The sequence below is a fragment of the Gorilla gorilla genome, chromosome 11 (genome assembly GCF_029281585.2).
Source record: "Gorilla gorilla gorilla isolate KB3781 chromosome 11, NHGRI_mGorGor1-v2.1_pri, whole genome shotgun sequence".
NCBI lineage: Eukaryota > Metazoa > Chordata > Mammalia > Primates > Hominidae > Gorilla > Gorilla gorilla.
In genome coordinates, this window is record NC_073235.2 from 121,694,338 (window position 1) to 121,721,803 (window position 27,466).

At 54.8% G+C, this 27,466-nt stretch overlaps 1 protein-coding gene and 1 non-coding gene across 4 annotated transcripts in view; both read right to left on the bottom strand.

Moving 5' to 3' along the window:
• Positions 1-3,083: 3,083 nt before the first annotated feature.
• On the bottom strand, positions 3,084-3,195 carry MIR375 (microRNA mir-375). The gene has a single exon (NR_106402.1). It is a non-coding gene; the product is annotated as a microRNA mir-375 (primary transcript).
• A 1,104-nt stretch (positions 3,196-4,299) lies between these two features.
• Positions 4,300-27,466, bottom strand: part of CFAP65 (cilia and flagella associated protein 65) — a 39,447-nt gene continuing 16,280 nt past the window's right edge. For 2 of the 3 annotated variants that reach the window (XM_019021625.4, XM_063695222.1), the window contains 21 exons: positions 26,269-26,514; positions 25,461-25,685; positions 24,425-24,583; positions 24,034-24,184; positions 23,406-23,534; positions 21,763-21,976; positions 21,308-21,436; positions 15,242-15,418; positions 14,893-14,959; positions 14,633-14,743; positions 12,167-12,358; positions 11,908-12,066; positions 11,304-11,447; positions 10,793-10,906; positions 10,493-10,600; positions 7,915-7,959; positions 7,470-7,672; positions 6,883-7,011; positions 5,405-5,908; positions 4,589-4,726; positions 4,300-4,475 (listed from right to left, as the gene is read on the bottom strand). In XM_019021625.4, the coding sequence (XP_018877170.3) occupies positions 4,391-4,475; positions 4,589-4,726; positions 5,405-5,908; positions 6,883-7,011; positions 7,470-7,672; positions 7,915-7,959; positions 10,493-10,600; positions 10,793-10,906; positions 11,304-11,447; positions 11,908-12,066; positions 12,167-12,358; positions 14,633-14,743; positions 14,893-14,959; positions 15,242-15,418; positions 21,308-21,436; positions 21,763-21,976; positions 23,406-23,534; positions 24,034-24,184; positions 24,425-24,583; positions 25,461-25,685; positions 26,269-26,514 (3,429 nt within the window). In that variant the 3' untranslated portion in view covers positions 4,300-4,390. The remainder of the gene's footprint in view (positions 4,476-4,588; positions 4,727-5,404; positions 5,909-6,882; positions 7,012-7,469; positions 7,673-7,914; positions 7,960-10,492; positions 10,601-10,792; positions 10,907-11,303; positions 11,448-11,907; positions 12,067-12,166; positions 12,359-14,632; positions 14,744-14,892; positions 14,960-15,241; positions 15,419-21,307; positions 21,437-21,762; positions 21,977-23,405; positions 23,535-24,033; positions 24,185-24,424; positions 24,584-25,460; positions 25,686-26,268; positions 26,515-27,466) is intronic. The other variant, XM_019021623.4, reaches the window with a different exon arrangement.

Here is a 27,466-nt window from a genome sequence, read left to right on the forward strand (position 1 = left end):
TCCGCCGCCGCTGTTGCTGTGGTTGTGGTTATAACTGGCTCTGACGCACCTGCTTCCCACCACCCCTGGGGCTGGCCTGGTTGGTGGGTTGTCAGGCTGCAAGCATGGCTCTGGGAGCTGTATCCTCCTTCTCACCCTGGTTCCTGGCAGAAGCCAGCCTAGTGCTCAGGACGGAGCGCCTTCCTGCCTCACCCTATTTGAACCACTCCTCAGTTCATGACCTCAGTTTGGGAAGGTTGGGAGGGTCAGAGAGGAGTGTGCCAATTTCCTTTGTTCTTGCTCAGGCCTCTGCTCTCTAGGAAAAAATGCTTGGGAACCGAGCCGAGGACCTGGCTTCTGGTGTTGGTGCTTGTCCTGGCGCCATTTGGGGATTTTGGTCAGTCAGTCCCCTCTTAAGGCCTCTGTTTTTTACCTATAAACTAAGCTGGCTGTGGGTCCTGGAGGGGCCTCCCAGCCTTGACTCCTGTGATGCCTCTGGAAGGTTCCTTCCTCTCCCTATCCAGCGTATGCCTGCCCCACCCACCCACCCATCTGGCCTAGCCAGAATGAGGGGGCGAGTTGCCACGGTCTCCATGGGGACTAATCTCCAAGAAGGTCAGTGAGGCTCTGGTACTGCCTTGGCCGGATGGGGATTAGCACCTGGGTGTGAGCCTCCCCCCTGCCAGCCAGTGCCTCCACTCCCAGGTCCCTCCACTGTCACACAGACCCTGGGCGGCCTCTAAGCCCAGAAATTCCAAGGCTAGGCCAGAATAATTGGGGTGGGTGGGGGCAGGGCAGCTGCCATAGCTGTTGGCTTGTCCATCTGTGGCCAAGAGGGAAACTCAGAGAGATGGAGTCAGATCTGTGCCCCTCACTGGCCCCTGGTGTCCAGCCACGGCCTGGGCCTTGCCCCTCCCTCACATTCTGTCCTTTAATGGGAGGAGATGGGCTTCCAAGATAAGGGTATCACCCTCCCCCCACCTCCAAACCTGTCTGCCACCTAGAAATTACCTCTTTATCCTTTGCTGGGGCTCATTCCCACCCTAGTTTGGGGTGGGATGGGGCTGTTTTGCAGCTTCCCCCTTTCTCCATACACACGATGCCTCCCGCCTCTGGTCCCCTGAGCCCTAGCCCCATGAATCCACATCCCCAATCTCTCTCAGTGTACATCTCGTGTTATCTTGAATTGTCTCCATGTGTCTCTCTCTGTTCCTCTTCCCTGGTTTCTCTCTGGTCATCTCTGCCTCTGGTCTCGCTCTCACAGTCTAGGGTCTGCAGCCTCTGCAGCCCCTGGGATCTCCCCTGTGTTCTCACACCCCTCTGTCCTTCAGCCTATGCTCTTGGTCTCTTTCTCATCCTTCTCCATTTCTCTCCTGCTGTTTCTCAGCTGCTGCCCTCCAACCGCTCAATCCCTTTTCCACTTCCCCCACTACCTGGTCCCTCCCCCACCCAGGGTGCTGACAGGGACGACAGGAAGCAGGCTCCAGCTTTGAGCAGGAGGGGGAGGGGGCCTGCCTCGCACAGCAGCTGCTGAGTGCCCCCCTCCACATGCAGCCCCGCACCTGCAGGCCTGCCCGGCACTGGGAGACTCCGCCCTGTGGCAGCGGAGCAGCGGAGGAGGGACCTGGATGAGAGGCCAGATCCCTGGTAATGGCCAGCAACTGCAGTCTTAGGGATGGATAGTGGGTGGGGGACTGGGAAAATTAGGCCCTGAGGTGAAGGGACAGTAATTCTCAGTCACCAGGAAAGATCCCCGCCCACTGGGTGGCTGCCTCCTTCTCACCACCCTCCCCTCAAGGCTGTGTGTGTGTGTGTGTGTGTGTGTTTGGGAGGGGGTCATTCCAGGCAGAGAGCTCTTTGTTGTGCAGACCCAGGATGTGGAATCCTGGCCCCTGTCATGGTTGGGGAGGGAAGGGGAAGCCCTCAAAGACACAGGGAAGGTGCACCAGGACCATGCCAGGCCCCTGACAGGCAAATCTTTCAGTGCCAGGCAGAGTAAAGGGCTGGCCCAGGACAGAGCCTGGTCAAGGGGGCCAAGAGAGGGCTGCACACACCCTAGCCCAGGACCCAAGGACCTTCCCCTGCCCCTGGGGCTGCTCCATGAAGAGCCCTGCTGTAGTCCACCCTCTCCCCAAACCTGCCTGGGATCTGTCCAACGCCATCTCGCCCCTCCCCCTTCTCTCTCTGTGCCACGGACTCGGGCTCAGCAGATCCTTTGGGGCCTCTGGGTAGTTGGGTGACATAGGGGCACTAGAGCGGGTGGTGGTGGAGGGGACAATCCAGCACCTGCAGGAACATGCAATTTGGAGGGACTTCTGACCCTGGTTCCCATCTCCCGGGGCTGCCTCTGCCTGAGCTGAGGGCTACCTACCTACCCCACCCCAGCTGATGGAAGCGAGGATGTGGGATTCTGAGGTTTGAGGAAGGTCGTGAACCGCTGTGCCTGGGGGCTTGTCCTTTTAAAAGTCAGTCTGACTGTCTCAGACGTGGTTAGACTGAAAGAGGGAACAAGGGAGTGTCAGGGAGTGACATCTCAGGATGTCAGCAGCACCAAAGAGATCCGAGGAGTGGAATTGAGGCTCCATGGCGGCCCTCAGCTTCCCCCGCCCAGATTTTCCACACCTCAGCCTTGGCTCCAACTCCGTGAGGGCCTGCATCTTCCCCGGCATGACCAGGAGCCCAGGAACCGGGACAGGAGGCTGGGGAGGCCCTAGCCCCTGCGGGAGGCCAGACCAACCGTTCACTGAGCAAATGGGAAAACCAAGAGGCCGGGAAATGACTTGCCCAAGGCCATAGAAGTCGCGGGGACAGAGGCGGACTAGAATCCGGGTTTCCACCTCCAGAAGGGTTTCTGTTCTGGGCCACGGCCCCCTTCGCCACCCGCTGGAGCCAGCTCAGCCCGTATTACGACGCAGAATGGAGCCTGGCAGCCCAGAAGCTTCGGGCAGGGCAAGGCAGGGCGGGTGGGGCCGGATGGGAGCCGGATCTCCACTGGAGCGGCGCACAGCCTCTCCCACCCGTATGGTTGAGATGGCGGTGGCGGTGGCGGTGGCGGTGGCGGCGGCAGGTGCCTGCGTGGCGATCAGGCCGGCCCCCGGGCTGGTGCTGAGAGGCCGCCCCTGCCTCACGCGAGCCGAACGAACAAAACGCTCAGGTCCGGTTTGTGCGAGGGGCTCGTCGCGGGGCGGGAGCGGAGGGCCCGGGGCCTGGCGGTCGCCCTCGGTGATCTCCTGGTCCTGGTCTTCCGCGAGCTCAGTGCTGCACAGCGCCCCGCTAGCCTCCGCCCTCACCTGAACGCATCTGCGGCTGACACGTCGGCGGCCGCGGCGGCCACCGCAGGTGCGCACCTGGCCCGCCCCTCCTTTCCCAGCCACCCTCCGCCCGGCTTTCCTGGCCCCTCCGCCCGGCCCAGCCTAGCTTGGCTTCGTCCCCAGCCCACGCCTTGGAGCTTGTCCCGGAGCCCGGGCTCCGTGTGCTCTTATACTGCCTGTTCAGTCCCCGCCCCCAGACACACACACTCACACCTGTCCAGGCGCCCGTTTGCTCGGGGCAAATATTGACTCATGGAGGCGGAGCGCCCCCCCTCCCCCGCCCGGGCTCTGAGACCGGAGCTTCTCCGAGGCCTTGGTGGCGGGGGCGGAGGGGAGGGTGCTGGGGACCTGGGCGCCTCTGGAACAACACCAGATGTCACTTTTCCACCCACCTGCCTCTGGGAGGGAGGAGCCGAGAAGCAGAGGACAGAAGCTCCCGGGCGGGGGTTAGAAAGAACCGAGAGGTGGGTATCCATCCTCGTCTGAGGACTGATTCACAGTGGGAGTCGCTTAGCAGGGTCTGTGGCCCGAAATCCAGTGGTGACCTCGACCTGCCCCAGCCTAGTTCCTGGCCCTCCGCGGCGTGCCTCAGTTCTTCCTCCCCAGCCTCTTGGGCACTCGGAGCTCGGCAAATGCTAAGGGGCTGGCCCTGGGGGTGCTAAGCCTCCGAGCAGGCGCGGCGCGGAAAGGTGAGGGGTGGCCGCCCTGCCCAGTGGACACCTGCTTCGCTGGCCAGGCCTGGCACTCAGTTACTGTGCACCAAGGTGCGCTGGGGCAAAGGCCAGCCAGGCCCCGCCCGGAGCGCCCTCCACTGGCCAGACCCGGTCCAGCGGCCGGCAGCTAGCGGCCAGGTCTCAGTCCAGCTGCAGTGTGGGCGGAGAGGTGCATCCTCCCGGGCCCTAAGTTCCCGCCGCGCCTCTGCAGTCCGCCCGGGCTGCTCCCTGCCATCCTTCCCTCTCAGAGCTCGCGCGCGCGTTCCCCCTCGTCGGGGAAATAAAGTCAAGGTAGATGTAGAAAAAAGACTAGATGCTTTTACTGGCGGTGGAGAGGGGGCCAGGCGTGACCTAGGGCGGCATGTCGGAGAGGCTGGGCGCGAGCATTTACGGAAGGTCGGTAGGAAGTGGCACCACCGGGTGGAGTACCTCTGCTTGCTGCGTCGGCAGCAGCGTGTCCGGGGTCAGACTCCTGGAAGACAAAAAGTCCCAGGTAGGCGTGGGGGCGAGGCTTCGGGCAGAGCCTGGCTGCCCCCGTGGCCCCTCTCGCGCGGTCTGCGCGGCCGCTGGCCCCGGCGCCCCTACCTGGGCACGCAGAACGGCGGCAGGGCGATGACGCGTGGCCGCGAGGTGAGTACCACCTCCCCGCGGCTCGCCTCCACCAGGATGTTCTGGATCATGTTCTCCAGCAGCGCCTCCTGCAGGTTGGCGAAGGCCGGGAGCCTGCGAGGGGGCGGGGCTAGCATGAGAGCGGCCGCAGTGCCCGCACGCCTCCTCGCTCGCCTGTCCGTGCGGTACAGTGTGCCGCGAGCTCTACGGAGATTCCCATTCGACTCCCCTCAACCACTACACTACGGGGCATTCTTGTTTCAATGTTACGGACGTTCCAAGTGTGGCTAAAAGATTCCAAGTTGCCAAATATGCTGCTGGTTTAAGGGGTGGGATTCAAACCCAGGCGATGTAGTAGGCATCTCAGGGCCAAGTTTAGAGAAAAGTAGGGAAGTGATGAGAGGGCGCAGAAGGGACTGGGTGGGGCCTAGGGAATCCCTACAATGACATAAATCATCTGTAGGGCAGCCCCGGTGGGAAGTCCCACCTGCAAGACAGGTGGTCCTTTTCTGGCTCTAGAAGCCCATTTACAAGACTTTGCAGACTATAACGATTCTCCTGGTAAGTTGGTAAATGTCAACAACCAGTTCTCAGAGAAAAAAGAATAAAGTTCAGTGTTGGTGCCGGGCGGATACTCCCACAGAGGCCTTAAGCTACCAACATGACCTCACTAAGCACTGAATTAAGATGAGATGTGCATACAGGCAGCAGCCATCCTTGGCATCCCACTGCCTCCTAGGAACCTTCTGCACTTCGCCTCCCTCCCGTCCTCACTGGGGCCTGGCTGCTCACCTTCTGATGGCCTCCTTCTCGTCCTGTTCTTGCTCCTCCTTCACCATGACTTTCAGCTGCTGTTGCCACTGCCATTGCATGGACTCCTGGGACTCAGGCTGTGGTGTGGGCCCGATGCCCGCCCAGCTCACTTTCTCTTCCTTCTCATCCCTCTCCTCCTCCTTCTCCTCTATCTGCTCCTTGCCCAACTCCTCCTCTTCTGTCTCCTCTTCTTCCTCCTCTTCCTCCTCCAACTCTTCTTCTTCCTCTTCACCCTTCTCCTCCTCCCCCTCTTCCTTCTTTCCCAACCCTGGATAGTGCTCTGGTCTGTTTTCCTTCGGCTGCTTGCCCTTCCCATCCTCCCAGATGCTGGAGGGTACAGGTAGGATTGGCATTAAGTACAGGCTGTTTTTCTGGTCCATGAACTTAGTTGACTGCTCATTCCAGAATTGGCGGAAGTACGGCACCTGCTCCACCAGGCTTTGGTCCACAGCCTCATGGAAGTTCTTGTCTTCCAGCAGGCCCCTAGGTGGCAGGGAGAAGGAGAAGGCCCTTGCTGAGGGGCCCTGAAGCCCCTGGGGAGCCCTGGCTTCAGAGCTAGGTGCTAGGTGGGAAAGGGGCTGCTAGGTGGGGAGAGGGGAGCCCTTGGTCAGTTGTTCCTCCTGTCCCTTCTTTCAAGGAAGACATCTTTGAGCCTCATGGATTTTTAGAAGCGAACATGGTATGCTGGAGGCAGGGCAGGTCAGATTCACACACATGATGGGCAGGAACCCTGGGGAGATAGTGGACTGGCTCCAGACTCATCTGCCAGCCCTGGAATGGGGCAGAACTCAGGATCCAGACCTGAGAATCCCTCCAGCCAGCTCCATCAGAGCCCCACTGTCCTGGGGTGGGCGGGCCGGGGGAGGGACCGTGGTGGGATCTTGCAAAGAAGTTCTGTTTCTTTTTTTCTTTTCTCTCTCTCTCTATTTCTCTCTTTCTTTCTCTCTCTTTCTCTCCTCTTTTTTCTTTCTTTCTTTCTCTTTCTCTTTTTCTTTCTCTCTTTCTGTCTTTGTCTCTTTCTTTCTTTCTCTTTTCTTTTCTTTTTTTGAGACAAGGTCTCGCTCTGTCTCCCAGGCTGGAGTACAGTGGTGTGATCATGGCTCACAGCAGCCTCAACCTCCCAGTTAATTAAGCTAATTAATGGTCTCAAGCAATCCTCGCACCTCAGCCTCCCAAGTAACTGGGACTACAGGCATGCACCACCATGTCCAGCTAATTTTTGTATTTTTTGTAGAGATGGGGTCTTGCTATGTTGCCCAGGCTGGTCTCAAACTCCTGGCCTCAAGCCACCCTCCCACTTCTGCCTCCCAAAGTGTTGGAATTACAGGCAAGAACCTCCATGCCCCACCAAGTTCTATTTCTCAAGAAAGGAAGAGTGCTGGAATGTAAGGGGCTCTGGCTGAATGAGCTGGAGGGATGCAAAGGTGGCAATGAGGGCCCAGGGTGTGAGCTGGTACCTGATTATGGTGGTGAGAATGTCAACCAGGAGCTGCTTCTTCTGCTTGGAAACAGGGCCCCACTTGTTAGGGGATTTTTCCTCAGAAGTCTCTGACTCTTCCCTGGGGGCCTTCCTCTTTGGCAGCTCCCTGTGGCAGCCATGACATTCTGAGTGGCCTGGGCAAGCCACCATGCTGGGGTTGGGGGCACAAGCAGTGGTGGTAGCTGCCCAGTGATGAGGACACAGGTGAGTTTGAGGCACTCCCAGCCTTAACCCAAATGTAGTGCTACTGGGTTCAGAGAACCAAGCTCAAACCCTCAGAGTTAGCACGGGAGCTAGAGAGACTCCCAGTTGGAAAAAGAAGGAACAAAGAGGGGTAGGGGCTGCCTAGGTGTGTTCCCCAGGGGGCTCTGGCTGCTTTGTCCCCCTCCTAAAAGGGCCTAAGCAGTAATGGGGCATCCTGGGCCCAGAGGCGCTCAATGAGCCCCACTGCTGCTGCCCATGCTCCACCCCTCACCATGGGTTGGGTCTGGGCAGCCCCTGCTCTGGAGTGGAAGAGGGGACAGAGAGAAGAGGAAGGTGACCCCTGCCTTCCCAAGAGCTTACCGGTGCAAAAAGTGGCAGGGAAACTCTGAGAAGAAGTTAGCCAGAAAGTAGTCGGTGGCATGGGCCCGGGCGGTAAGGCCCAGGCAGAGCATGCCTGGCGAGGGTGGCTGGGGGCAGGGCCAGGACACCTCCTCCTTTGGGGTCTGCAGTTTCCAGCTGGCAGGCCGGCTGACAGACTGCTGGTTCTTGATGGGAGGCAGTGTCTTTGGGAAGGGAGGGACATGGATGACAAGGGTTTGGGCACCACACTCACATCACCAATGGGGTCCCTTGACCTAGTTCCCCCATCAGGCTCTTTGGGCCACATAAGCGTGTGACCCCACTCATTGGCACTTTCATCCCTCCTTTCTGGGAGGCTGGTCCAGGGGTTGGAGGTCTCTCTGGGAGCAAGCAAGGACCCTCCCAAGTTGTCCCAAGAAGATGGGCCTGGGGCTCGCCGCCTCACCTTGTACTTCCTCGCAGGTTCACAGGCTGTGCAGCATGTTCTCTTCTGTGGAAGAAGAGAGATCCTTGCTTAAGATACAAGAGTCCCAGCCGGGGGTGGTGCCTCATGCCTGTAATCCCAGCACTTTGGGAGGCCAAGGCAGGCAGATCACCTGAGATCAGAAGTTCGAGACCTGCCTGGCCAACATGGCGAAAGCCCGTCTCTACTAAAAATACAAAAATTAGCCAGATGCGGTAGCACATGCCTGTAGTCTCAGCTGCTCAGGAGGCTGAGGCTGGAGAATCGCTTGAACCTAGGAGGTGGAGGTTGCAGTGAGCCAAGATGGCGCCACTGCACTCCAGCCTGGGCGACACAGCGAGACTCTGTCTCAAAAAAAAAAAAAAAAAAAAAAGGATGTGAGAGGCCTAAAGAGACTCCCCCATTTTGATCCTCTCGCTGCCCTCTTGGTCCTGCCCAATTCCTAGTCACATTTTCCTCTAGAACCTTCCCTAGAGAAGTGCTGCCTGCAGACCAGGAAATTCTGGTTTCCTGAGTGAAGGAAATGCCATCAAATGTAGGAGGGCAGCTCCAAGGGAGCTTGCCCTGGTGCCCTGGAGCTTTGTGGTTCAGTGAGATGAGAAATCAGTCTCCCTCATTAAGATTTAATTCAGAAATTCCTTCCCTCATGTACCCAAGAAGAGTTTTTTTGTTGTTGTTGTTTTTGTTTTTGTTTTTTTTAGACAGGGTCTCACTCTGTCACGCAGGTTGGAGTGGAGTGACCCCATCATAGCTCACTGCAGCCTCAAACTCCTGCACTCAAGTGATTCTCCCAACTCAGCCTCCCAAGTAGCTGGGACTACAGGTGTGAGCCACCACACCCAGCCAGTTTTTAAAATTTTATTTCTGTAGTGGCAGAGTCTCACTATGTTGTCCAAGGCTGGTTTTGATCTCCTAGGCTCAAGCAATCCTCATGCCTTGGCCACCCAAAGCACTAGGATTACAGGTGTGAGCCACCGCGCCTGGCCTTAGGAAGTAATTTGTATCCACAGTTGGGCCACAGCTTCAGAGGGGAGCAGTGAGTCTCTGGGGGTTCAGTGTGGCAGACACCAAGGTGACTGAGGAGCAAGAACACCAGCGTAGGAAGGTTGTGAAATTGGGGGAGGAACCAAGATGGAAGTGTTGTCTCGTGTTTATTATCAGACCCTCCCCCTCCCAAAACACATACTAATAGCTCCCATTCAGTGAGCGCTTCCTGGGCGCCAGGCACTGTTCTAGGCACTTCACCGGTATTAACTCACTTGATCCTCACAACGTTACAAAGCAGATATCTCACTCACATTAAAAAATATTTTTAGACTTTTATCTTTTTTTTTTTTTTTTTGAGACAGAGTCTCGCTCGCTCTGTCGCCCAGGCTGGAGTGCAGTGGTATGATCTCCGCTCACTGCAACCTCCGCCTCCCGGGTTCAAGTGATTCTCATGCCTCAGCCTCCCAAGTAGCTGGGATTACAGGAACCCGCCATCATGGCCGGCTAATTTTTGTATTTTTAGTAGAGACGGGGTTTCACCATGTTGGACAGGCTGGACTTGAACTCCTGACCTCAAGTGATCTACCCGCCTTGGCCTCCCAAAGTGCTGGGATTACAGGTGTGAGCCACCATGCCCAGCCTAGACTTTTATCTTTAACCTTTTTAATATGGAAAATTTCAAACGTATACAAAAGTGGAGGGGATGCTACAAAGAACTCTCCGTTGCCCATTGCCCAGCTTCAACAACTAGCACCTCATAGCCAGTCTGGTCCCAGCTGTGCCCCACCTCTGGATTATACTGAAGCAAATCCCAGATGTCACAGTACCCACCCCCACTTCTTACAGCTGAAGGAACTGAGATGTTACATAGGTTGACTGAGATCACAGAGCTAGAAATCATTAACTCCAGGAATGAAACCTGGGCAATCTGTCTCCAGAGCCTGCCCCTGAAGCCACAGTGTCTTCCATCAGAAGGTGAACTCTAGGCTGGACACAGTGGCTCACGCCTGTAATTTCAGCACTTTGGGAGGCCGAGGTGGTCAGATCACCTAAGGTCAGGAGTTCGAGACCAGCCTGGCCAACATGGTGAAACCCCATCTCTACTAAAAATACAAAAATTAGTCAGGTATAGTGGTGGGCACCTGTAGTCCCAGCTACTCAGGAGGCTGAGGCCGGAGAATTGCTTGAACCTGGGAGGTGGAGGTTACAGTAAGCCACTGCACTCTAGCCTGGGTGACCGAGTGAGACTCTGTCTCAAAAAATAAATAAATAAATAAAAATAAAAGGTGAGCTCTGCTTGTCTCCCCTAAATCTCCAGTGTGCAGCACACAGTAGCCACTCATTAAATGCTGGCTACACGAGGCAGGGAATGGACAGCCAGCCTTCTCTACCCAGAGAGCCTCTCCGGATGGCTGTGGAGATGCTAAGCTGAGTCCAGTGAATGAAATGTAATATCTTAGGGCAGGCTGGCTGGTTTGGCCTGGAGGGCCACCTTGGCCCACTACCTCTGTCCCCTCTGGTAAGGCCAGTCAGAAAGATCTGGGTGTTTTGAGATCTACTCAGCCCTCCTCACCTTCACTTTCCTGTCGGTGATGGTAAACTCCACTTCCTGCCGTGCCTTCTCGTCCTTCCACTCCTGCAGCTCCTTGTGATACTGCCTCATGAGCTGCTGCGAGTACAGCTATGGCCCAGGACAGAGAGAGAGAAGGCCAAGGTCTGGAGCTTGCCCGGGGCCTATGCTGTGAGCCCTCTCCCTTCCAAGGGCTGACTTCTGCCTTTTGCTGCGGTCTGGGGATCTCACAGCCCATCGCACCCCACCCCAGCATTGGGAGCCATGCCTCCATCCCACTTTATCCCTGGGGCTGGTTTCTACCTTGCATACCAGGTCTGCACTGTAGAAGCTGGCATGCACAGAGGCCCTCAAGGTCACCACAAATGGGACCGTCTCTTCAGGAGCCACCACCCCTATCATGGGACTCACAGACACCTGTTGATTTGGGGAAGGAGTCTCTGGAGATTCACAGGGATGGAATTGGATAGGATGGCACAGAATAGGATGGGGTGAGATGGGACAGGATAAGATGAGATGAAACAAAATGGGATGGGATGGGATGGGATGGGACAAGATGGGATGGGATGGGGTGGGATGGGATAGGATGGGATGGGGTGGGGTGGGGTGGGGTGGGGTGGGATGGGATGGAGTGGGGTGGGATGGAGTAGAATGGGATGGGGTGGGATGGGATGGGATGGAGTGGGGTGGGATGGGATGGGATGGGGTTTTGTGGGGTGGGATGGAATGGAGTGGGGTGGTATGGGATGGGGTCAGGTGGGGTTGGATGGGTCTGGAGCTCTGATGGAGGTTCCAGGGCTCAGGGGACTCTCACCTCCCCAAAATCTAGAGGACTTGGCTGCCAGGAGAAGGCAATTTCCTCGTTCTTGGAGATGTTGTTGAGGAAGAGCAGGCGGCTGCACTTGCTCTGCACAGGTATGTTTCCCAGGGAAATATGAGACTGGGACAGGAAGACATTCTGTGGGTGGAGAGCGGAGGTAAAGAAATAAGAACCGGCCAGGCATGGTGGCTCACGCCTGTAATCCCAGCACTTTGGGAGGCCAAGGTGGGAGGATCACGAGGTCAGAAAATCGAGACCACTGTGCCTGGCCCTTTTGACACCTTTCAACACCCCCACTCCTATGCCATCTCTTAACATCCTCATCCCAGTGAAGAGGGTGGGATGGAGGGCCCTGAGGCAGGTGGAGCGGCTTGAGCAGGAACACCTGTGGGCACTAGGTGGCAGGGTAGACCTCTCATGGAGCTGGTGCCGCCTCCTGAATCTGGAGGAGGGTGAGTTCCAAGGTCTCATCTCTGCCTCTGTCCCTCCTCAACTACATTTCATGTCCCTCCCAGCCTCCCCATCCTTCTCTCTGGCCACCCTGGGCTCTGAGGCTCTCCCCCAAGGCCTCAGGCCTTCCTAGCTCCCCTTTCCCCACCTGTCCAGGCACCACCAGCCTAGAGTGTATGGAACTGTTGTCCCACGAGGAGATGTTGTGGAATGGGGCTGCGTCCCCCATCATATGGGGGTCGTAGCCCACTCCCTGGAAGTGGATGAGGGCCGAGTTCCATCCCAGGATGTGTATGGGCACGTCCACCTGGGGAGTTAGGAGGGTGGGGGTAGGGACTGGTCAGAGGGAGGCCTGCTGAGGAAGGCAGCACCACCCCGCCTCCCACGTCATCCAGGTTGCTGCTCACCGTGTAGGTCTTGGCCTCGATAGGTGAGAAGATCCACAAGACCCGCGCAGTGCTGCCTGGCTGGATCTCCCCTTTGGGGTTGAGGCAGCAAAAGATGGGGTGATCAAAATTTTTTTCCTGAACCTGTGACAGGACATCGGTCTGGATCTCATATGTCACGGGCACTGAGCCACCATTATACAGCTCATAAATCTGCAGGGGGCAGGAATAGGAAAATTGCCACATCAGCTCAGCACTGCAAATCAGAAAGCCTGGGATGCTGTGCCCACTGTGGGAGGGCAGGCTGATCTCCATGATGTCACCCTTTGAGTCTGTGAGCTCCCGTGTGGCTTGATCACCCGAGAAGTATGTAACTGTATGGTCAGCCGGTGATATTTTAGGATAATCTGTAATCTTATTTCTAAAGGAGTAGCTTATTTTATTTGTCTTCAATTTAACTTCATCAAGTTTTTTTTTCTTTTTCTCTCTTTCTTTTTTTTTTTTTTTTTTTTTGAGACAAGGTCTCACTTTGTCACCCAGGCTGGAATACAGTGGCATAATCATGGCTCACTGCCGCCTCGACCTCCTGGGCTCAAGCAATCTTTCTACCTCAGCCTGCCAAGTAGCTAGGACCACAGGCATGCACTACCACACACAGCTGCTTCAAAAATATATATATTTTTTAGAGATGGGGGTCTCACTGTGTTGGCCAGGCTGATCTTGAACTCGTGGCCTCAAGCAATCCTCCCACCTTGGCCTCCCATATTACTGGGATTACAGGCTTGAGCCACTGCGCCTGGCCGAGGGAGTTCTGCTTAAAGGCAAGTAAGGGGGCAGAAAGGTCTGAGGGACTAAAGACCAACTCCAAAGGTTGGGAATCATAGAATGTCCTAGAAGAAACCAGAGATCTTCTGATCCAATCCTTCCTTTTAGAGATGAGAAAATTGAAGCCAGAGAGAATAGAGTCCATCTGGATTCAGTCCCAGCCCCTTTTCCCCTTTCTGAGCACTCACTCCTGAGCATGCTGACTGTATTTCTCTAGCCTGGACCACCCTTTGAGCTCCAGACCTGGTACTATGGGTTAAATGCTTGTGTCCCCACAAAATCCATATGTTGAAACCTAATCCTCAATACAATAGTATTAAGAGATGATCAGGAGGTGATTCGGCCACAAGGGCGGAGCCCTCACAAGTGGGATTAGTGCCCTTATAAAAGAGGCCTGTGGAAGCTCATTTGCTCCGTCCACCATGTGAGGACACAGCAAGAAGCCACTGAACCAGGAAGTGGGCCCCCACCAAACACCAAACCTGCCCATGTCTTGATCTTGGGCTTCCCAGCCTTTTTAATTAAGATAAATTATAATAAATTAAATTACAATAAATTATAATAAATTTGTGGTCTTTATAAGCCACCCAATCTATGGTAACTTGTTTTAGCAGCCAGAATGGACTAAGACACTTGGTGTCCACCTTCTACCTGACAAGCCCTCTTGGTTGTCTCATTAGCATCTCAAACTTGGCCAGAACCAAACTCTTCATTCTAAAGCCTATTCCTGCTCCCAGTTTATCTCCTTTTAGCAAATGGCACTATGTATTCCCAGTAGCTCAAACCAGCTTCACTGTCACAGACCCTAGTGGGGCTGCTGGGAAGGCAGAGGGGTAGCGGGTGTGTATGGAAGTGAACAGAGTTGGGGATAGGAGACTCCCCTCTAGATCCAGGAAGCCCATTCCTTGGCCTCTAGGGTGAATGGCTGGAAGCCCCTGCTCAGAAACACATGGGCTTCTAAATGATTAGAAATTGCACAGCTGTGAAATGTTTGGGAAAATATTATGTCCCCCTCTTGGAGATTACCAATCTACATTTCCAGAGCAAGGAAACTGTATTGCCTTCAATCAGTAAAGAAAGAAAGGTCTAAAGCTTCCCAAGAATTCACATTCTAGTTCTTCACATTCCAGAAGGACATCCTTTTTGGAGCAGTGATTTTCAAATTGTGGCTAAGACCTACTGGTGAGCAGATCTAAATCAATGTTGTGGGTCATGCCCAGCATTTAAAAAATTGGACAGAATAGAACAAAAAAGAAAATATCAGTATACTTTGCATGTAGTAGTATAATTATCAATTTGCGGTAATTCTACTTTGGTTGTATGTTTATGCATATACTGGGGTGTAAGCATATATAACATCAAATATATTAGTATGGCTCATGGTCAAAGAAGTTTGAAGAACATTTTGCTAAAGGAAAAAAAAAATCCTCATTTTTTAATTGGAACTGGGCCTGGCAAAGGGCTTAGCACCAGGCACTAGGACACTGCAGCCTCTCCCTTCAAGTCTCTCCCAGTTGCCCAGTCTGGGGGTTCAACCTGCTGGCCCAGCCCCTCAATGCTTCCAGAGGGCCATGTCTTTGTCACCCTCTCAAGGGCTGACACTCATACCTAGAGATCAACACTTAGGCCTTCTTGGTCAACAGGACAATGTGGACCACTGACCTGCCGTGGGGGTAGCGTGTCACCAATGGGAATGGGGATGAACTGGTGGGTAGTAGAGGTGAAGTGCACATACTTCTGCTCCGGCTTCACTGTCACACCTATGAAATTTAGCTGGAAATAAAAGTTCCCCCGGAGGAACTGACACAGCCAGCGGAGATCTGGACCCCAGTTCCCCAGGAGAACATAGCTCCCTGCTCCTGTCCAGCCAGCCCCCTCCTCCAGCCTGAAACTAGGGCAGGGCCAGTGTGCTGGGGCCTCACCAGGATCTCCCGGCCATGGGACACCTTGAAGAGCACTGGGAGGTGATCAGTACCGATGAACAGGTGGCTAGAAAGAAACAGATAAGTCTGGGAGTGAGTTCTGGAGCCCTGGTACAAGTAGGAGAGCAAATGGACATGACATTTCTGTGGCTTTGAGCTGGCCAGCCCCTGGGAGCAACTCGCCCTTGAGTTGGGATGGGGCAAGAAGGAAATTAGACCTCCTCTGCAGGTGAGAAGGTGGTCTTCCCAGGGAATGGCCATTTGGGGTGCCCTGGAGTCATACAATGAAATGCCAGGGGTAGGGGTCTCTATGACTGGAAGTGCAGGGGGTTTGGGGGGTGGGGAACACCTGTATTTTAACTCCACCATCTGCTCCTGCCCGGGACTCAGGCTCCCAGCCTTGGGGCTGATGGAGAAGATGCAATTGTCCTGCACGCGCATCTGGTGGAGCTCAGTGGAATTCAACTCTGCTTGCTCTGCCCAGAGCTCCACGTCAATCCGCTGGTCACTTGGAAAGAGGAAGGCCCTTGGAGAGGGGTGCAAAGCCATACAAAGAAACTGGTCAGGCAGAACAGAGAGGCAGGGGCTCTGAGACCCTGATGGGCAGGTGGAGGCTTCTTCCATGACTCCCACACTTCATGCCCCCATTTGGCAAACTGTCCCATGTGTGCCTGAGCAAATGTGGCTGTTGTGGATTCTCGTTTCATAACGGCCCCAAAACCCAGGAACAGACTCTGGGCCACGGCGACTCAAGAAGTGAAGAGTGGGGCTCCCACTGTGGATGCCAGGAATCAAGGTGTTGCTTGAATATGGGGGCCACTTTGAGCTGGCCATGAACCCTTCTGTGACAAAGCTCTTGGGAAAGGGCCATTTGGGACACCTAGGAAGGCTGGCAGCACCAACCAGCAGCCCCAGGGAGTGGGGTGTCCAGGCCAACTTGGGCACAGGGTGGAGAACAGATGCCCCAGCAGGGCTGGCACTCTTGAAACAGAAGCAAGGCTGTGCACAGAGTTAATGCCCCTGACATGCCTAGGACTGCGGTAAAGTAGATAATGCACCTTAAGTAGCCGACAAAACTAGTGACAAAGGGTCCTGAGGTCACAATCTGAAAGGAGAACCCATTTCACTCTCGGAGATGGCACAGAACTGGTTCCAGCTGCAAACCGTGTGGAGGATACGATAGGGAGCATCCAGAAAAGGAAAAGAAAGCGCACAACACACACCTGAGAGAAAGTGCACAATGCACACCTGAGAGAAAGCACACAACGTGCACCTGAGAGAAAGCACGCAAAGCACACCTGAGAGAAAGCATGCGATGCACACCTGAGAGGAAGCGTGCAGCGCACACCTGAGGAGAATGCGTGCAACACACACCTGAAAGCACACAACACACACCTGAGAGAAAGCACGCAACACACACCTGAGAGAAAGCATGCAACACACACCTGAGGAGAATGTGCGCAACACACACCTGAGAGAGTGCACAATGCACACCTGAGAGAAAGCACACAACACACATCTGAGGAGAATGCATGCAACAGATGCCTGAGAGAAAGTGCACAAAGCAACCTGAGAGAAAATGCACAACACACACCTGAAGAGAATGCACGCAACACACACCTGAGAGGAAGCGTGCAACACACACCTGAGGAGAATGCACGCAACACACACCTGAGGAGAATGCACGCAACACACACTTGAGGAGAATGCACACAACACACACTTGAGAGGAAGTGCACAACACACACCTGAGGAGAACGCGTGCAACACACACCTGAGGAGAACGTGTGCAACACACACCTGAGGAGAACGCGTGCAACACACACCTGAGGAGAATGTGTGCAACACACACCTGAGAGAAAGCGTGCAACACACACCTGAGAAAGCGTGCAACACACACCTGAGAGAAAGCATGCAACACACACCTGAGAGGAAGTGCACAACACACACCTGAGGAGAATGTGCACAACACACACCTGAGAGAAAGCGTGCAATGCACACCTGAGAGAAAGCGCGTAACGCACACCTGACAGAAAGCCCGCAACACACACGTGAGGAGAATGCGCACAACACACACCTGAGAGAAAGCGTGCAACACGCACCCGAGAGAAAGCGCACAACACACACCTGAGAGAAAGTGCACAACACACACCTGAGTAGAATGCATGCAACACACACCTGAGAGAAAACACACAACACACACCTGAGGAGAATGCACACAACACACACCTGAGAGAAAGCATGCGACACACACTTGAGAGGAAGTGCGCAACACACCTGAGGAGAATGTGCGCAACACACACCTGAGGAGAATGCACACAACACACACCTGAGAGAAAGCACACAACACACACCTGAGAGGAAGTGCACAACACACACCTGAAGAGAATGTGCGCAACACACACCTGAGAGAAAGCGTGCAACGCACACCTGAGAGAAAGCCCGCAATACGCACCTGAGGAGAATGCGCACAACACACACCTGAGAGAAAGCGTGCAACACGCACCTGAGAGAAAGCGCACAACACACACCTGAGAGAAAGTGCACAACACACACCTGAGGAGAATGCATGCAACACACACTTGAGAGAAAGCACACAACACACACCTGAGAGAAATCGCCCAACACACACCTGAGGAGAATGCGCGCATCACGCACCTGAGAGGAAGTGCACAACACACACCTGAGGAGAATGCACGCAGCACACACCTAACGGGAAGTGTGCAACACGCACCTGAAAGAAGGCACGCAACACACACCTGAGAGAAAGCACACAACGCACACCTGAGAGAAAGCGTGCAACACGCGCCTGGAAGCCTCAGTAGGAGTCAGGGAGGCCTAAGTCCAAACCCTCAGAAGGAACCAGTCTTAACTTTTTTCACATCTGAAGCATGAAGAATAGTAACATTCAACACTGGTAAGTTCAGAAAGAACAGACTCAAACATAGGTGGATGGAGAGGGAACTGCTCAACCTCTTGGACAGAATTTTGGCAGCATATGCCCTTTGACCCAGAAGTGTCTATTTGGGAAACCAATTCATAGGAATAAAAGCACATATGTGTGCATGCATATGTGCATGCAACGCACACCTTTGTGTGGATGTCTATCACCACTTTGTAGTGGTCATGAAAAAAAAGCAGCTGGGAACAATTGGAGTTTCCAATAAAGGAGTGATTTAACGATTTAAAGTCCATCCATATTGTGGCATATTATACAGCTATTTGAAAGAATGCGTTAGATATATGTATTGATCTAAAGGAGATGTTATTGATACAATGCTGAGTGAAAGCATCATTATTCCTGAAAGTAACAGATATAGTATTGGGCCATTACTGTAAAAAAAAGAAAGAGAACCGCTCTGTAAATGTGTGCGTGTCTGTATGTTGTGCAAATGCTGAGTGTGAAAGGCACATTCCGAATCCTCATCACCCTAGCAGCTGGACTTGGAGAGGGGGCTGCGGAGCTTCTTACTTTTTCCCCATAGCTCCTATGTTGTCTGACTTGTTACAAGTGAGTAAACCACTGTTGTCATTTTATTGGGGATATTCAGCAGTGGCAAAATTGGAGACCTTGCTAGTTTGGGGTCCTTTAATATTTCAGCCTCTCCTTTGTCCTCACTGCCTTCTGCCCCAGTCCAGTCTCCCTCCTTTTTTTTTTTCTTTTTTTTTTTTTTTTGAGACAGTCTCACTCTGTCACCCAGGCTAGAGTGCAGTGGTGCAATCTCGGCTCACTGCAACCTCCACCTTCCAGGTTTAAGCAATTCTCCTGCCTCAGCCTCCTGAGTAGCTGGGATTACAGGTGTGCACCACCACATCTGGCTAATTTTTGTATTTTTAGTAGAGACAGAGTTTCACCATGTTGGCCAGGCTGGTCTCAAACTCCTGACCTCAAGTGATCTTCCCACCTCGGCCTCCCAAAGTGCTGAGATTACAGGCATGAGCCACCAGGCCTGGCCCAGTCTCCCTTGTAAATAATTCCAACCCCTTTCCCTTCCAGTCCTCTAGTGTGGGCTTCTATGCCATCTTGCACCCCTCTATCTGGAGGACCACAACGGCCTCCCAACATGTCCCCTTGCCTCAAGCTGCTAACCCATTCTCCTCCAGAGACCAGTGTGACAGGTCTTGAAAGCTGATCCTGTCTTTGCTCCTAACTCCCGATGCCCATCCCATGATGTCCTCAGGAAGAAGTCCAAACTGTCTGAAGAAGGATTCTAAGGCCCTGTATGTCCTGGCCCCTGCCTGCCTCCTCAGCCTCATCTGAGACTCTCCACCCGCTGCTCCAGCCACGCGGTGTACACAGCAGGCCCTCTGTCTGGAAGGCGCTTCACAACCTTTCTGCCTTTCCCCGCGAGGCTGTAGGTCTAGCTTAGTTGTAGCTTTCTCCAGGAAGCCCTTCTGAAATGCTGCACACACCTCCTTCACAGCACATATGACCCCGCAACAGGAGGCTAGTCTGCAGCGCCTCGAGGGAAGGGACTGGGCCCATCCACATTTCTATCCTGAAGACCAGCCCAGAGCCAGCATCTAGGAAGCACCCAGTAAAGGTGTGGCCAATGAATTAAAGACTGGATGAATGAACAAATGATGTTAACCAGCATATTTGACATCTGAAAAGAATCTCCCCTTAAATGCAAGACCCTACGAAGGCCAGGGCCAGGTAAAGCAGAGGCGCGAAGGCGAGAAGGCGTGGAGGGAGTGGGGCAGCTGCACGGTTCCCTGCTTCCCCTGGAGCTCCCCCTCCCACTTGGGGTTCCTGCCTGCTGCTGCCTCCTGGCCCTCTCTGACAGGCCTTGGCAGGATTAAAACCCTCCGTCTGTTCTTTATGAGCTCAGTAGAGACGGACTAGAATTTTCAAAAATAGCCTTCTAAGAAATTGAAAGGAAATACAACAACAAAAAAGCACAGGAGAGTCAATCTGCTTAGAATCCTGGAAGAGGCACGGACTGCCTTCCTGCACCTCAGATGATCTCCTGATGGATGGGCCCGGCTGGCCGGGCATGCTGCCTGGGTTTCCCCCGCCTCTGTTTCCAGCAGCCTGGACCCTCTCCACAGAGAGTGTGAGCTGGTTGCTCCTACCCAAACACCAGCGCGCAGTCCACGCCAGGACACAGGCCAACACCGCTTTTTCTGCCCCCACCCCTCTCCCTGGAGCCCTGTAGGGCCTGGCTCCGGGCCCACTCAAAGAGCCCAGTGAATGGCAGGTCTGGAGCTCAAGGCAGGCCCTGGCCTTCCCCACCAGGCTGGCAGCTCTGCCAAGGTTCCCAGTCATTCAGAGCTAGAAGCCCTCAGTTACTCACAGTTCTGGCCCTTCTCAGACAGGAGCCCCCTAAAGAGCCAGTTTCCCCATCTTCCTCCACCATGGAGGAGAAAGGGGACAGTCAGAGAGTGAGGGGCTGCTAGTGCCCATCTGATGATGCAGACCCCACCCCTCTCACTCCACATTCCCCAAGGCTCTCTCTGCTCAGGCCAGCGAGTTCCTGATCACAGAAGCCCCCACCTGCATATTTTCATTCTCCCCCACTCACTGCCATGCCCTGGCCAGACCCCTGGATCCCTCTCCTAAGTCTGACCCAGATGGGGACACTTTTTTTTCCACCTCTCTTTAGCCAAGCAAAGTTGGAAGTCATCAAAAGGAGTTTACTAGGAAACAAAGGCACATGGTGGAGGGAGGAAAAGTCCATGGATGGAAGCAGGATGTTTGCTGGGCACAAGTTCTGAGCCTCTGGGGGAGAAAAGCCCCTCAGCCAGGACCCTCGGGGGCAGCTCTGTCCCTGGCAGCAGGTCCCTGTCCTTCCCCACCAGAGACCCTCAACTTGCCCCCATTCAGGCCCAGCCTCCACTAAGCTGGGGCTCCGTCAGGCGGGCTCCAGCAACGAGGCAGTGCGTACTATGTAGAAGCAACTCAGTCTTCTTGCTGACTAACTGGGAGTAGGCAAGGGCTCTGGACTGGACAAATTCAGCTTTGAACCTGGATCTGTCCATTCATGGCTGAATGGTCTTCGCTGAGTCCTTAACCTTGCTGACCCTCAGCCTCCCTGTCCATGAAAGAGTCTAGAGAGGAGGAGTTTCCCACAGGATTGGAGGAGAAAAGGCTTGTAAAGCACAGGTCCTGGCATGCAGCAGATGCCCAGTGAATGTGTCTCATTTGTTAAGTTATTAAGGCCACTATGCCCAGGCTCCATCAGGGCAGTCCCACCGCTTCTGAGCCTATCACCGTGTCTCAGCTGGTGACAGGCCCTGAGTCCTGCTGGCAACCCCAGTTCCACCGTGGCCTCCACAGCCATCAATGTGAGGTCCACTCTTCACAGACAGCAAGCAGCCAGGCCACCACGGGCAAGAGAGTGCAGCTCTTGTTCTCCTTCAGCCTCTAGGCACTTGTCTCCCAGGCCCCCCAGTGGCCCCCTTCAAGCCATACCAGTCCAGGGACACCACTCCGCTGTTCTTCAGGCCCAGGAATACCACAGAAGGTGGGGCCTTGAATGGTGCGGCCCCGAAATTGAAGTCAAGCCTTAAAGGGGTGAGGACGGGGGGGATCTGGCTCATGCTGTGAGGAACAGAGAAAGGGGTTCAGAGATGGGGATGGGGCCAGGGCAGGGCCCTCCCAGGGATGGCTGGCTTGGGCACTCCACTCCCTCCAAGTGGGAACTGGAGAATCTGGGACTCAGGGGCAAGGGTGGGCTGGCTCTTCAGACCTCAAGCCAATTCCTCCCTTCCCTGGGCCCCTCCAGGGATGGGCGAGAACTGGGGAGCTATTCCCTCAAAGAGATGGGAAACAGCTTCCTTGTTCTGGGAGTCTGGGCAGAAAGCTCGATGAACATCCCTAGATAGGCCCTGCCCCCCGCCCCCACCCCCACTCCAGGCTCAGCTCACCTGTGCCGGGTGGGCACCTTGTAGGTGAGCTCACAGGGGGTGGGGTCACGCTCCAAGTAACTGTTAAGCAGTTCCAGAGAGAAGAGGCGCCACAGGTGCTTCCGGGTGATACCCTCAGCACTGCCCATGGAGCTGACATCCAGGATGGAAAGCAAGGGGTACACGGCCACCAGGGAGATGCAGCACAGCTCCTGCTTCTCCCCAGCCTTGTTATCTGGGGAGGGGGGTGAGGAAGAGAGAAGTGGGCTTGCCTCCTACCTTCCCTGGAGGGGGCATGCAGGCCAAAGGCGCAGGAGTCCTGGGCAGTTGGCCCCAGGACCCTCATCAGGAGCAGTGGACCCCTCTCGGGCTGTAGGGCATTTCCAAAACAGCCAGCCCTTGTCTGACACTTTCTGTGTACTGGGCATTGTCCTCAGTGCCTTATACACATGCCTGCACTTAATGTGTACCGTGATTTGGTTTCAAACTAATTTTTAATAACAGCTTTATTGAGACACCATTATATACTGGGTAATTTACCCTTTTAACACATACAAATCAGTTTTTTTTTTTGTATATTCACAGAGTTGTGCAACCATCACCACTATCTAATTTTAGAAAATTTTCATCATCCCAAATAGAAGCCTAGTACCAATTAGCCATCCCTCCCCATTCACCCTCCCCAGGCAACCGCTAATCTACTTTCTGTCTCTCTCTGCCTATCCTGGACATTTCATATAAATGAAATTATTCAATATGTGGCTTTTTGTGACTGGCCTCTTTCACTTAGCGTAATGTTTTCAAGATTCATGCAAGTGGTGGCAGGTATTGACTTCACTTCCCTTTTCTGGCCTGTGTGACATTATGATCCCCATTTTTATTTATTTAATTAATTTCATTTCATTTTTGAGATAGGGTCTCACTGCGTTGCCAGGCTGGAGAGCAGCGACACAATCACAGCTTATTCACTGCAACCTTTCCCTCTTGGGCTCAAGCAATCCTCTTGCCTCAGCCTCCCAAGTAGCTAGGACTACAGGTGCATGCTACCACACCCAGCTAATACTTTTATTTTTGTAGAGATGGGGTCTCGCTATGTTGCCCAGGCTGGTCTCAAACTCCTGGCCTCAACCAATCTTCCCACCTCAGCTTCCCAAAGTGCTGAGATTACAGGTGTGAGCCACCATGCCCAGCTTATTATCCCCATTTGAGACATGTGGGAACTGAGCACAGGGAGGTGAAGCAACTTGTTAAGGTTACAAGTGCTGGAGCCAGGATCCAGTTCCAGAGCCTCTGGCCCCAGTCCACACTCTTAATTTCCTCTCTGTGCTGCCCTGGACTCCTTCCAACCTGCCTGGGGCAGGTTAGTAAGTACTCCATTTTACGGAGAAGGAAGATGAGGCCCAGCGAGGCTTGGGGGCTAAGATTTCACAATAAGTCAGCACAGCTCCTAACTCTTTGCACTGGGCACATGCACATATGGACACTCATCTGGACAGACATGTCTGGTGTGTGGCATTTATGCCAGACACCAAAGGCACACCTCAGCACACCCCACTCACCCTGCCAGCTCTGCCTGACGCTCGGCATCCACTGCCTCACACAGCCCTCCCCCTTCATCCTGCATTTCCCCGGCCCCGACTCTCTATGTCAGGCAGTCTAGGTACCTCTGTGGGAAAGGAGAGAGTAGCTGATGGTCCAGGAGTACTGGGACCGGTGCTTGGGACAGGCAGTCAGGCAGATGGTGTCCTGGGACCGGGGTGGCATGCTCCCCTCTGTTCGGTCCAGCTGCAGAGCTGCTCAGGGATGATGCCGGAGGGTCAGTGGGTAGAGGAGGCCCAGCCATTCCTCCTGCTCCTTTGTAGATACCCTTCCCTGGGCACCAGGGGAGGACAGCAGGCCCTGAGGCAGGAAAGAGGGAGTGGAGCCCCTCCTCCCAGCCTGGGTCAGAAGGACCACACCTAACTTTGTGTCATTGGCACCTGCTAAGCACTTTTCCCCACCTAGCAGCCCTGTGAGGTAGGTGCCACCTGGTGCCCCTTTTAACAGATGAGGAAGCTGAGGCTCAGAGGTGGGGTCTCGCTATGTTGCCCAGGCTAGAGGGCAGTGGCTCTTCACAGTTGTGATCATAGTGCACTGCAGCGTGGAACTCCTGGGCTCAAGCAATACTCCTACCTCAGCTTCTTGAAGAGCTGGGACTACAGGCGCATGCCAGTGTGCCCAGCAGGTTAACTGGTCTTAACCAGTACCTCCTCCCACCTCCCCTGGCCCCAGTCCCAGCTCAGGCCCAAGTACCGAGGGGGTGGTTGTCAACGGCCTCAGGGCTGCCCTGCTCCAGGTAGAGGCGGTAATAGAGGGTGCAGTTGCCGTCATTCAGGAGGACAAGGAACCTGGACTGCTTGCTGTTCACCAGCACATTCCCAAAGGCCAGCTCCTTTTCCTTTGCCTGGAGGCCACAGTCAGCCAGCCGGGAGTGGGAGCTCCTCCAGGCCCACAGCCCCACTCTCCCAGCCCCATTTTCAGAGCATCCGCCAAGGAAGGGCAAGTTTGGGGTGTCCGGGGCAGAGGGCTCCTATCCTCTGCCCTCTTGGCTTTCCCTCCCACCTTGGGAGGTTCCTTGGGGCCTTCCCTCCCACCTGTCCGGGCCTCTCCCCCAGCCCCCTCCTGCCAGAGCCCTCCCACTCACAGAGAGGCTGCTGGTGAGCCCCACGCCCACCAGCCGGAGCATGTAGTGGGTGGTGGCAGCGGGGTTGGCATTTGGAGACAGGCCGGCTTCCCAGACCCACATCCCCACTTGGAACAGGTACTTGGTCTCCTCCAAAGGGCTGAAGGTCCACGTCAGCGTCTGGGGTCACAGAAATGATCCCTGCAGTGGCCTTTGGAAGCCCCTCCACAGGTACCTGGCCATCCGAGGCCCCATGGCAGGGCGTCATGCTACATTAGCCCTTTCTCAGAATCTACCCTGTGCCAGGCATTGTACATGGCACATGTATGGAGTCTCCCCAAGCCCCTCAATCCTATATCCCCACGGGGTCAGTAGTATTATTTCCATGCCTCATTTTCTGATGAGAAACTGAAAGTTCAGAGAAGGGGGGTCCCTTGCCCAGGGTCAGACAGTAGTGAGGGTGGGAGCGGGATGTCAACATTCCAGGCCAACTCCACAGGCTATGAGGCCTCTTGTGCCCCCAAGGGACTGTCCCCTTGGCTCTTACAGATGCCTGTGCTGGTGCTTCTTGTCCCAAGTTTGGCCTCCCCAACCCGTCGGTAAGGCTCTAGACTAGGGACAGGGGTCTGCTATTTTGAATCCCAGCCAGCACCGCCACTGTGACTACAGTCCCTTTCCTCACCCTCACTGGTGGCTGGCCATTTGGGCCCAAATCCAGCTGCTGCAACCCACCCTCCCAATGACCTCCCAGCTTTGGGGACCATGGATGGGGAGGTGACATGCCTCTCGGGCCTGGCATCAGAAACACTGGTTCCAGTCCCAGCCCTGCACGGCCTAACTTATGATCTTAGTAAATGGCTTCCCCTTCTCAAGCCTCAATTATTCGTAAAATGGTGGGGGGATGGTGAGAGTAATAATAACACCTCATCGCCAGGTGGGGGAAGTTACTGTGGATGGAATTGGGGGCTGCACATGGCAAGTCTGGGCTATGATAGGCACAAATAAGAGATGACAGAAGTGAAGGTTGCCATCACTCGGCAGGAGGGGAGCCACTCACAAGTCTCTCATTGGGCTGGATTAGCCCCCTGGAGGGCTGGACAGCCAGCAGCTTTCGATGCTGCTCAGAGACCCTCCACTCGAATTGCAGGGGCAGACGCGAGGGGTTGCGGAAGGTGAAGGGGCTGGTGGAGGAGCAGCCCACCCAGGTGGGCTTGAAGTAGAGGCTTTTGTGGGTGTCCAGCTTCAGCTGCAGTGGCTCCTCCCGGCTGTACATGCTCACCTCCTAGAGCCAGAGGAAGAAGGGCAGTGCCCTGACCTCACTCTGCAGTCCCAGCGCCCCCCAACATGTCCAGGAAGCCATGGCTAGGCAGCTTTCCCCACTCGGAGCGGGCAGTCAAAGGCCCTCTGCCAGCCCGTGTACCGGCAGTTTCTGTCAAAAGCAGAGTCAATGGTGACTGGCCCAGGAGATAATTCTTGAAAAGAACTCAGGGACTGAGAGAGGATCTATAGACGATTTCACGGGGCCAGACATGGGCCTATCATCTCAGAGTCTATTGCTGGTCTGGACCCAAATATCCCTCTACCACCTGCAGGTGTCTTTTGCCTCCCCCAGATCCTTCCTCTGGGTTCTCCGCACCCTCTTTCTTGGCCTCAGACCCCATAAGGGGGACAGGCAAGGCCCTGAGGGGTGGGAGAGTTGTTCACAGAAGTGGTCAAGCAGGTTCTTTCCCTACTATGCTACTTCCTGGAGGAGAAGTGGCCCCCTGGAAACCTTAGGGGCCAACCCCAGAATATGGCCTTGAAAAGGGTGGTTCAAGATTATGGCCCATTCCCAAGGACCCAGGTCCCCTCCCTCTGCCTCCTACCTTGAGATACTGGGGGGAAGCATTGCACTGCAGATAGAAAGTGTGCTGCTTCCAGGAGCTGCCCTCAGGGTAGGTGCAGATGAGGATGATCTGGTGGGCCCCGGGTGCCACAAGGCCCGAAGTGGGCCGAAGGACGACGTCTGAGCCTCTCTGGGGGGCCAGGCTGAAGGTCAGCAGCATGCAGTCTTTGTTGACCAGGAGCAGGCTGCGGTAGGTGGGCTCACCGGAGGACACTGCTGGAAATAGCTGGGGGTGGGAGAGGAGGAAAGCGGCCCCCTGCTCAGAGCTCCACCCTGGGACACACACTCAGGGCCCTATGGGGGCTTGGGAGGAGCTGTCTCCAAGGAGATCTGAGGTGCTGCCCTGCAGCCCAGTCAACGCCCTGGGAACGGGGAATTGAAGGAGGCCACGAGCTGACACCAAAGAATGCTTTTGTTCTCCAGAGACCTCCAGACAGGGAGACGGGGGGTGGCCACAGGCCCCTGGTAAACTCAGGCCTCCAAGGCCGCTCCTCAAGGATAAAGTAGAAGTTGTTTCATTTTAGGGTGTCTTTGCATCACTCTTTGGAGAACTCATTTTCAGAGAGCCTGGTCCAGAAGCTCTGGGGCTGCAGTAAGTAACCACTTCGGGCTGGGTGTGGTGGCTCCTGCCTGTAATCCCAGCACTCTGGGAGGCTGAGGCAGGCGGATCACTTGTGGCAGGAGTTCAAGACCAGCCTGGCCAATATGGTGAAGCCCCATCTCTACTAAAAGTACCAAAATTAGCCAGTTGTAGTGGCGTGCATCTGTAATCTCAGCTACCTGGGAGGCTGAGGCTACAGAATCGCTTGAACCCAGGAGGCAGAGGTTGCAGTGAGCCAAGATCACACCACTGCACTCCAGCCTGGGTGACAGAGCGAAATTCTATATCAGAAAATACAAAATAAAAAAGTAAGTAACCCCTTCTAGATGATTCTCATGCAGGTAACTGATGGAAACTGGCCCAGATAATCTCAGCTCCCAACACTCTTCAGGTATCCAGGGTGTGGCCAGCACCAGCTGAGAGCTGAGCAGGCTGCAAAACACAAAACCTGCAATCCCTGACCAGAGGTCCCCATCAAGCTGGGGTGACAGTGCCTGTGTGTGAGCCGGTGAGGGAGTGACGCCAGATCTTCTGGGCTGCATAAAGGCCACAACCCACCAGGAGGAGCTGCCAAGGG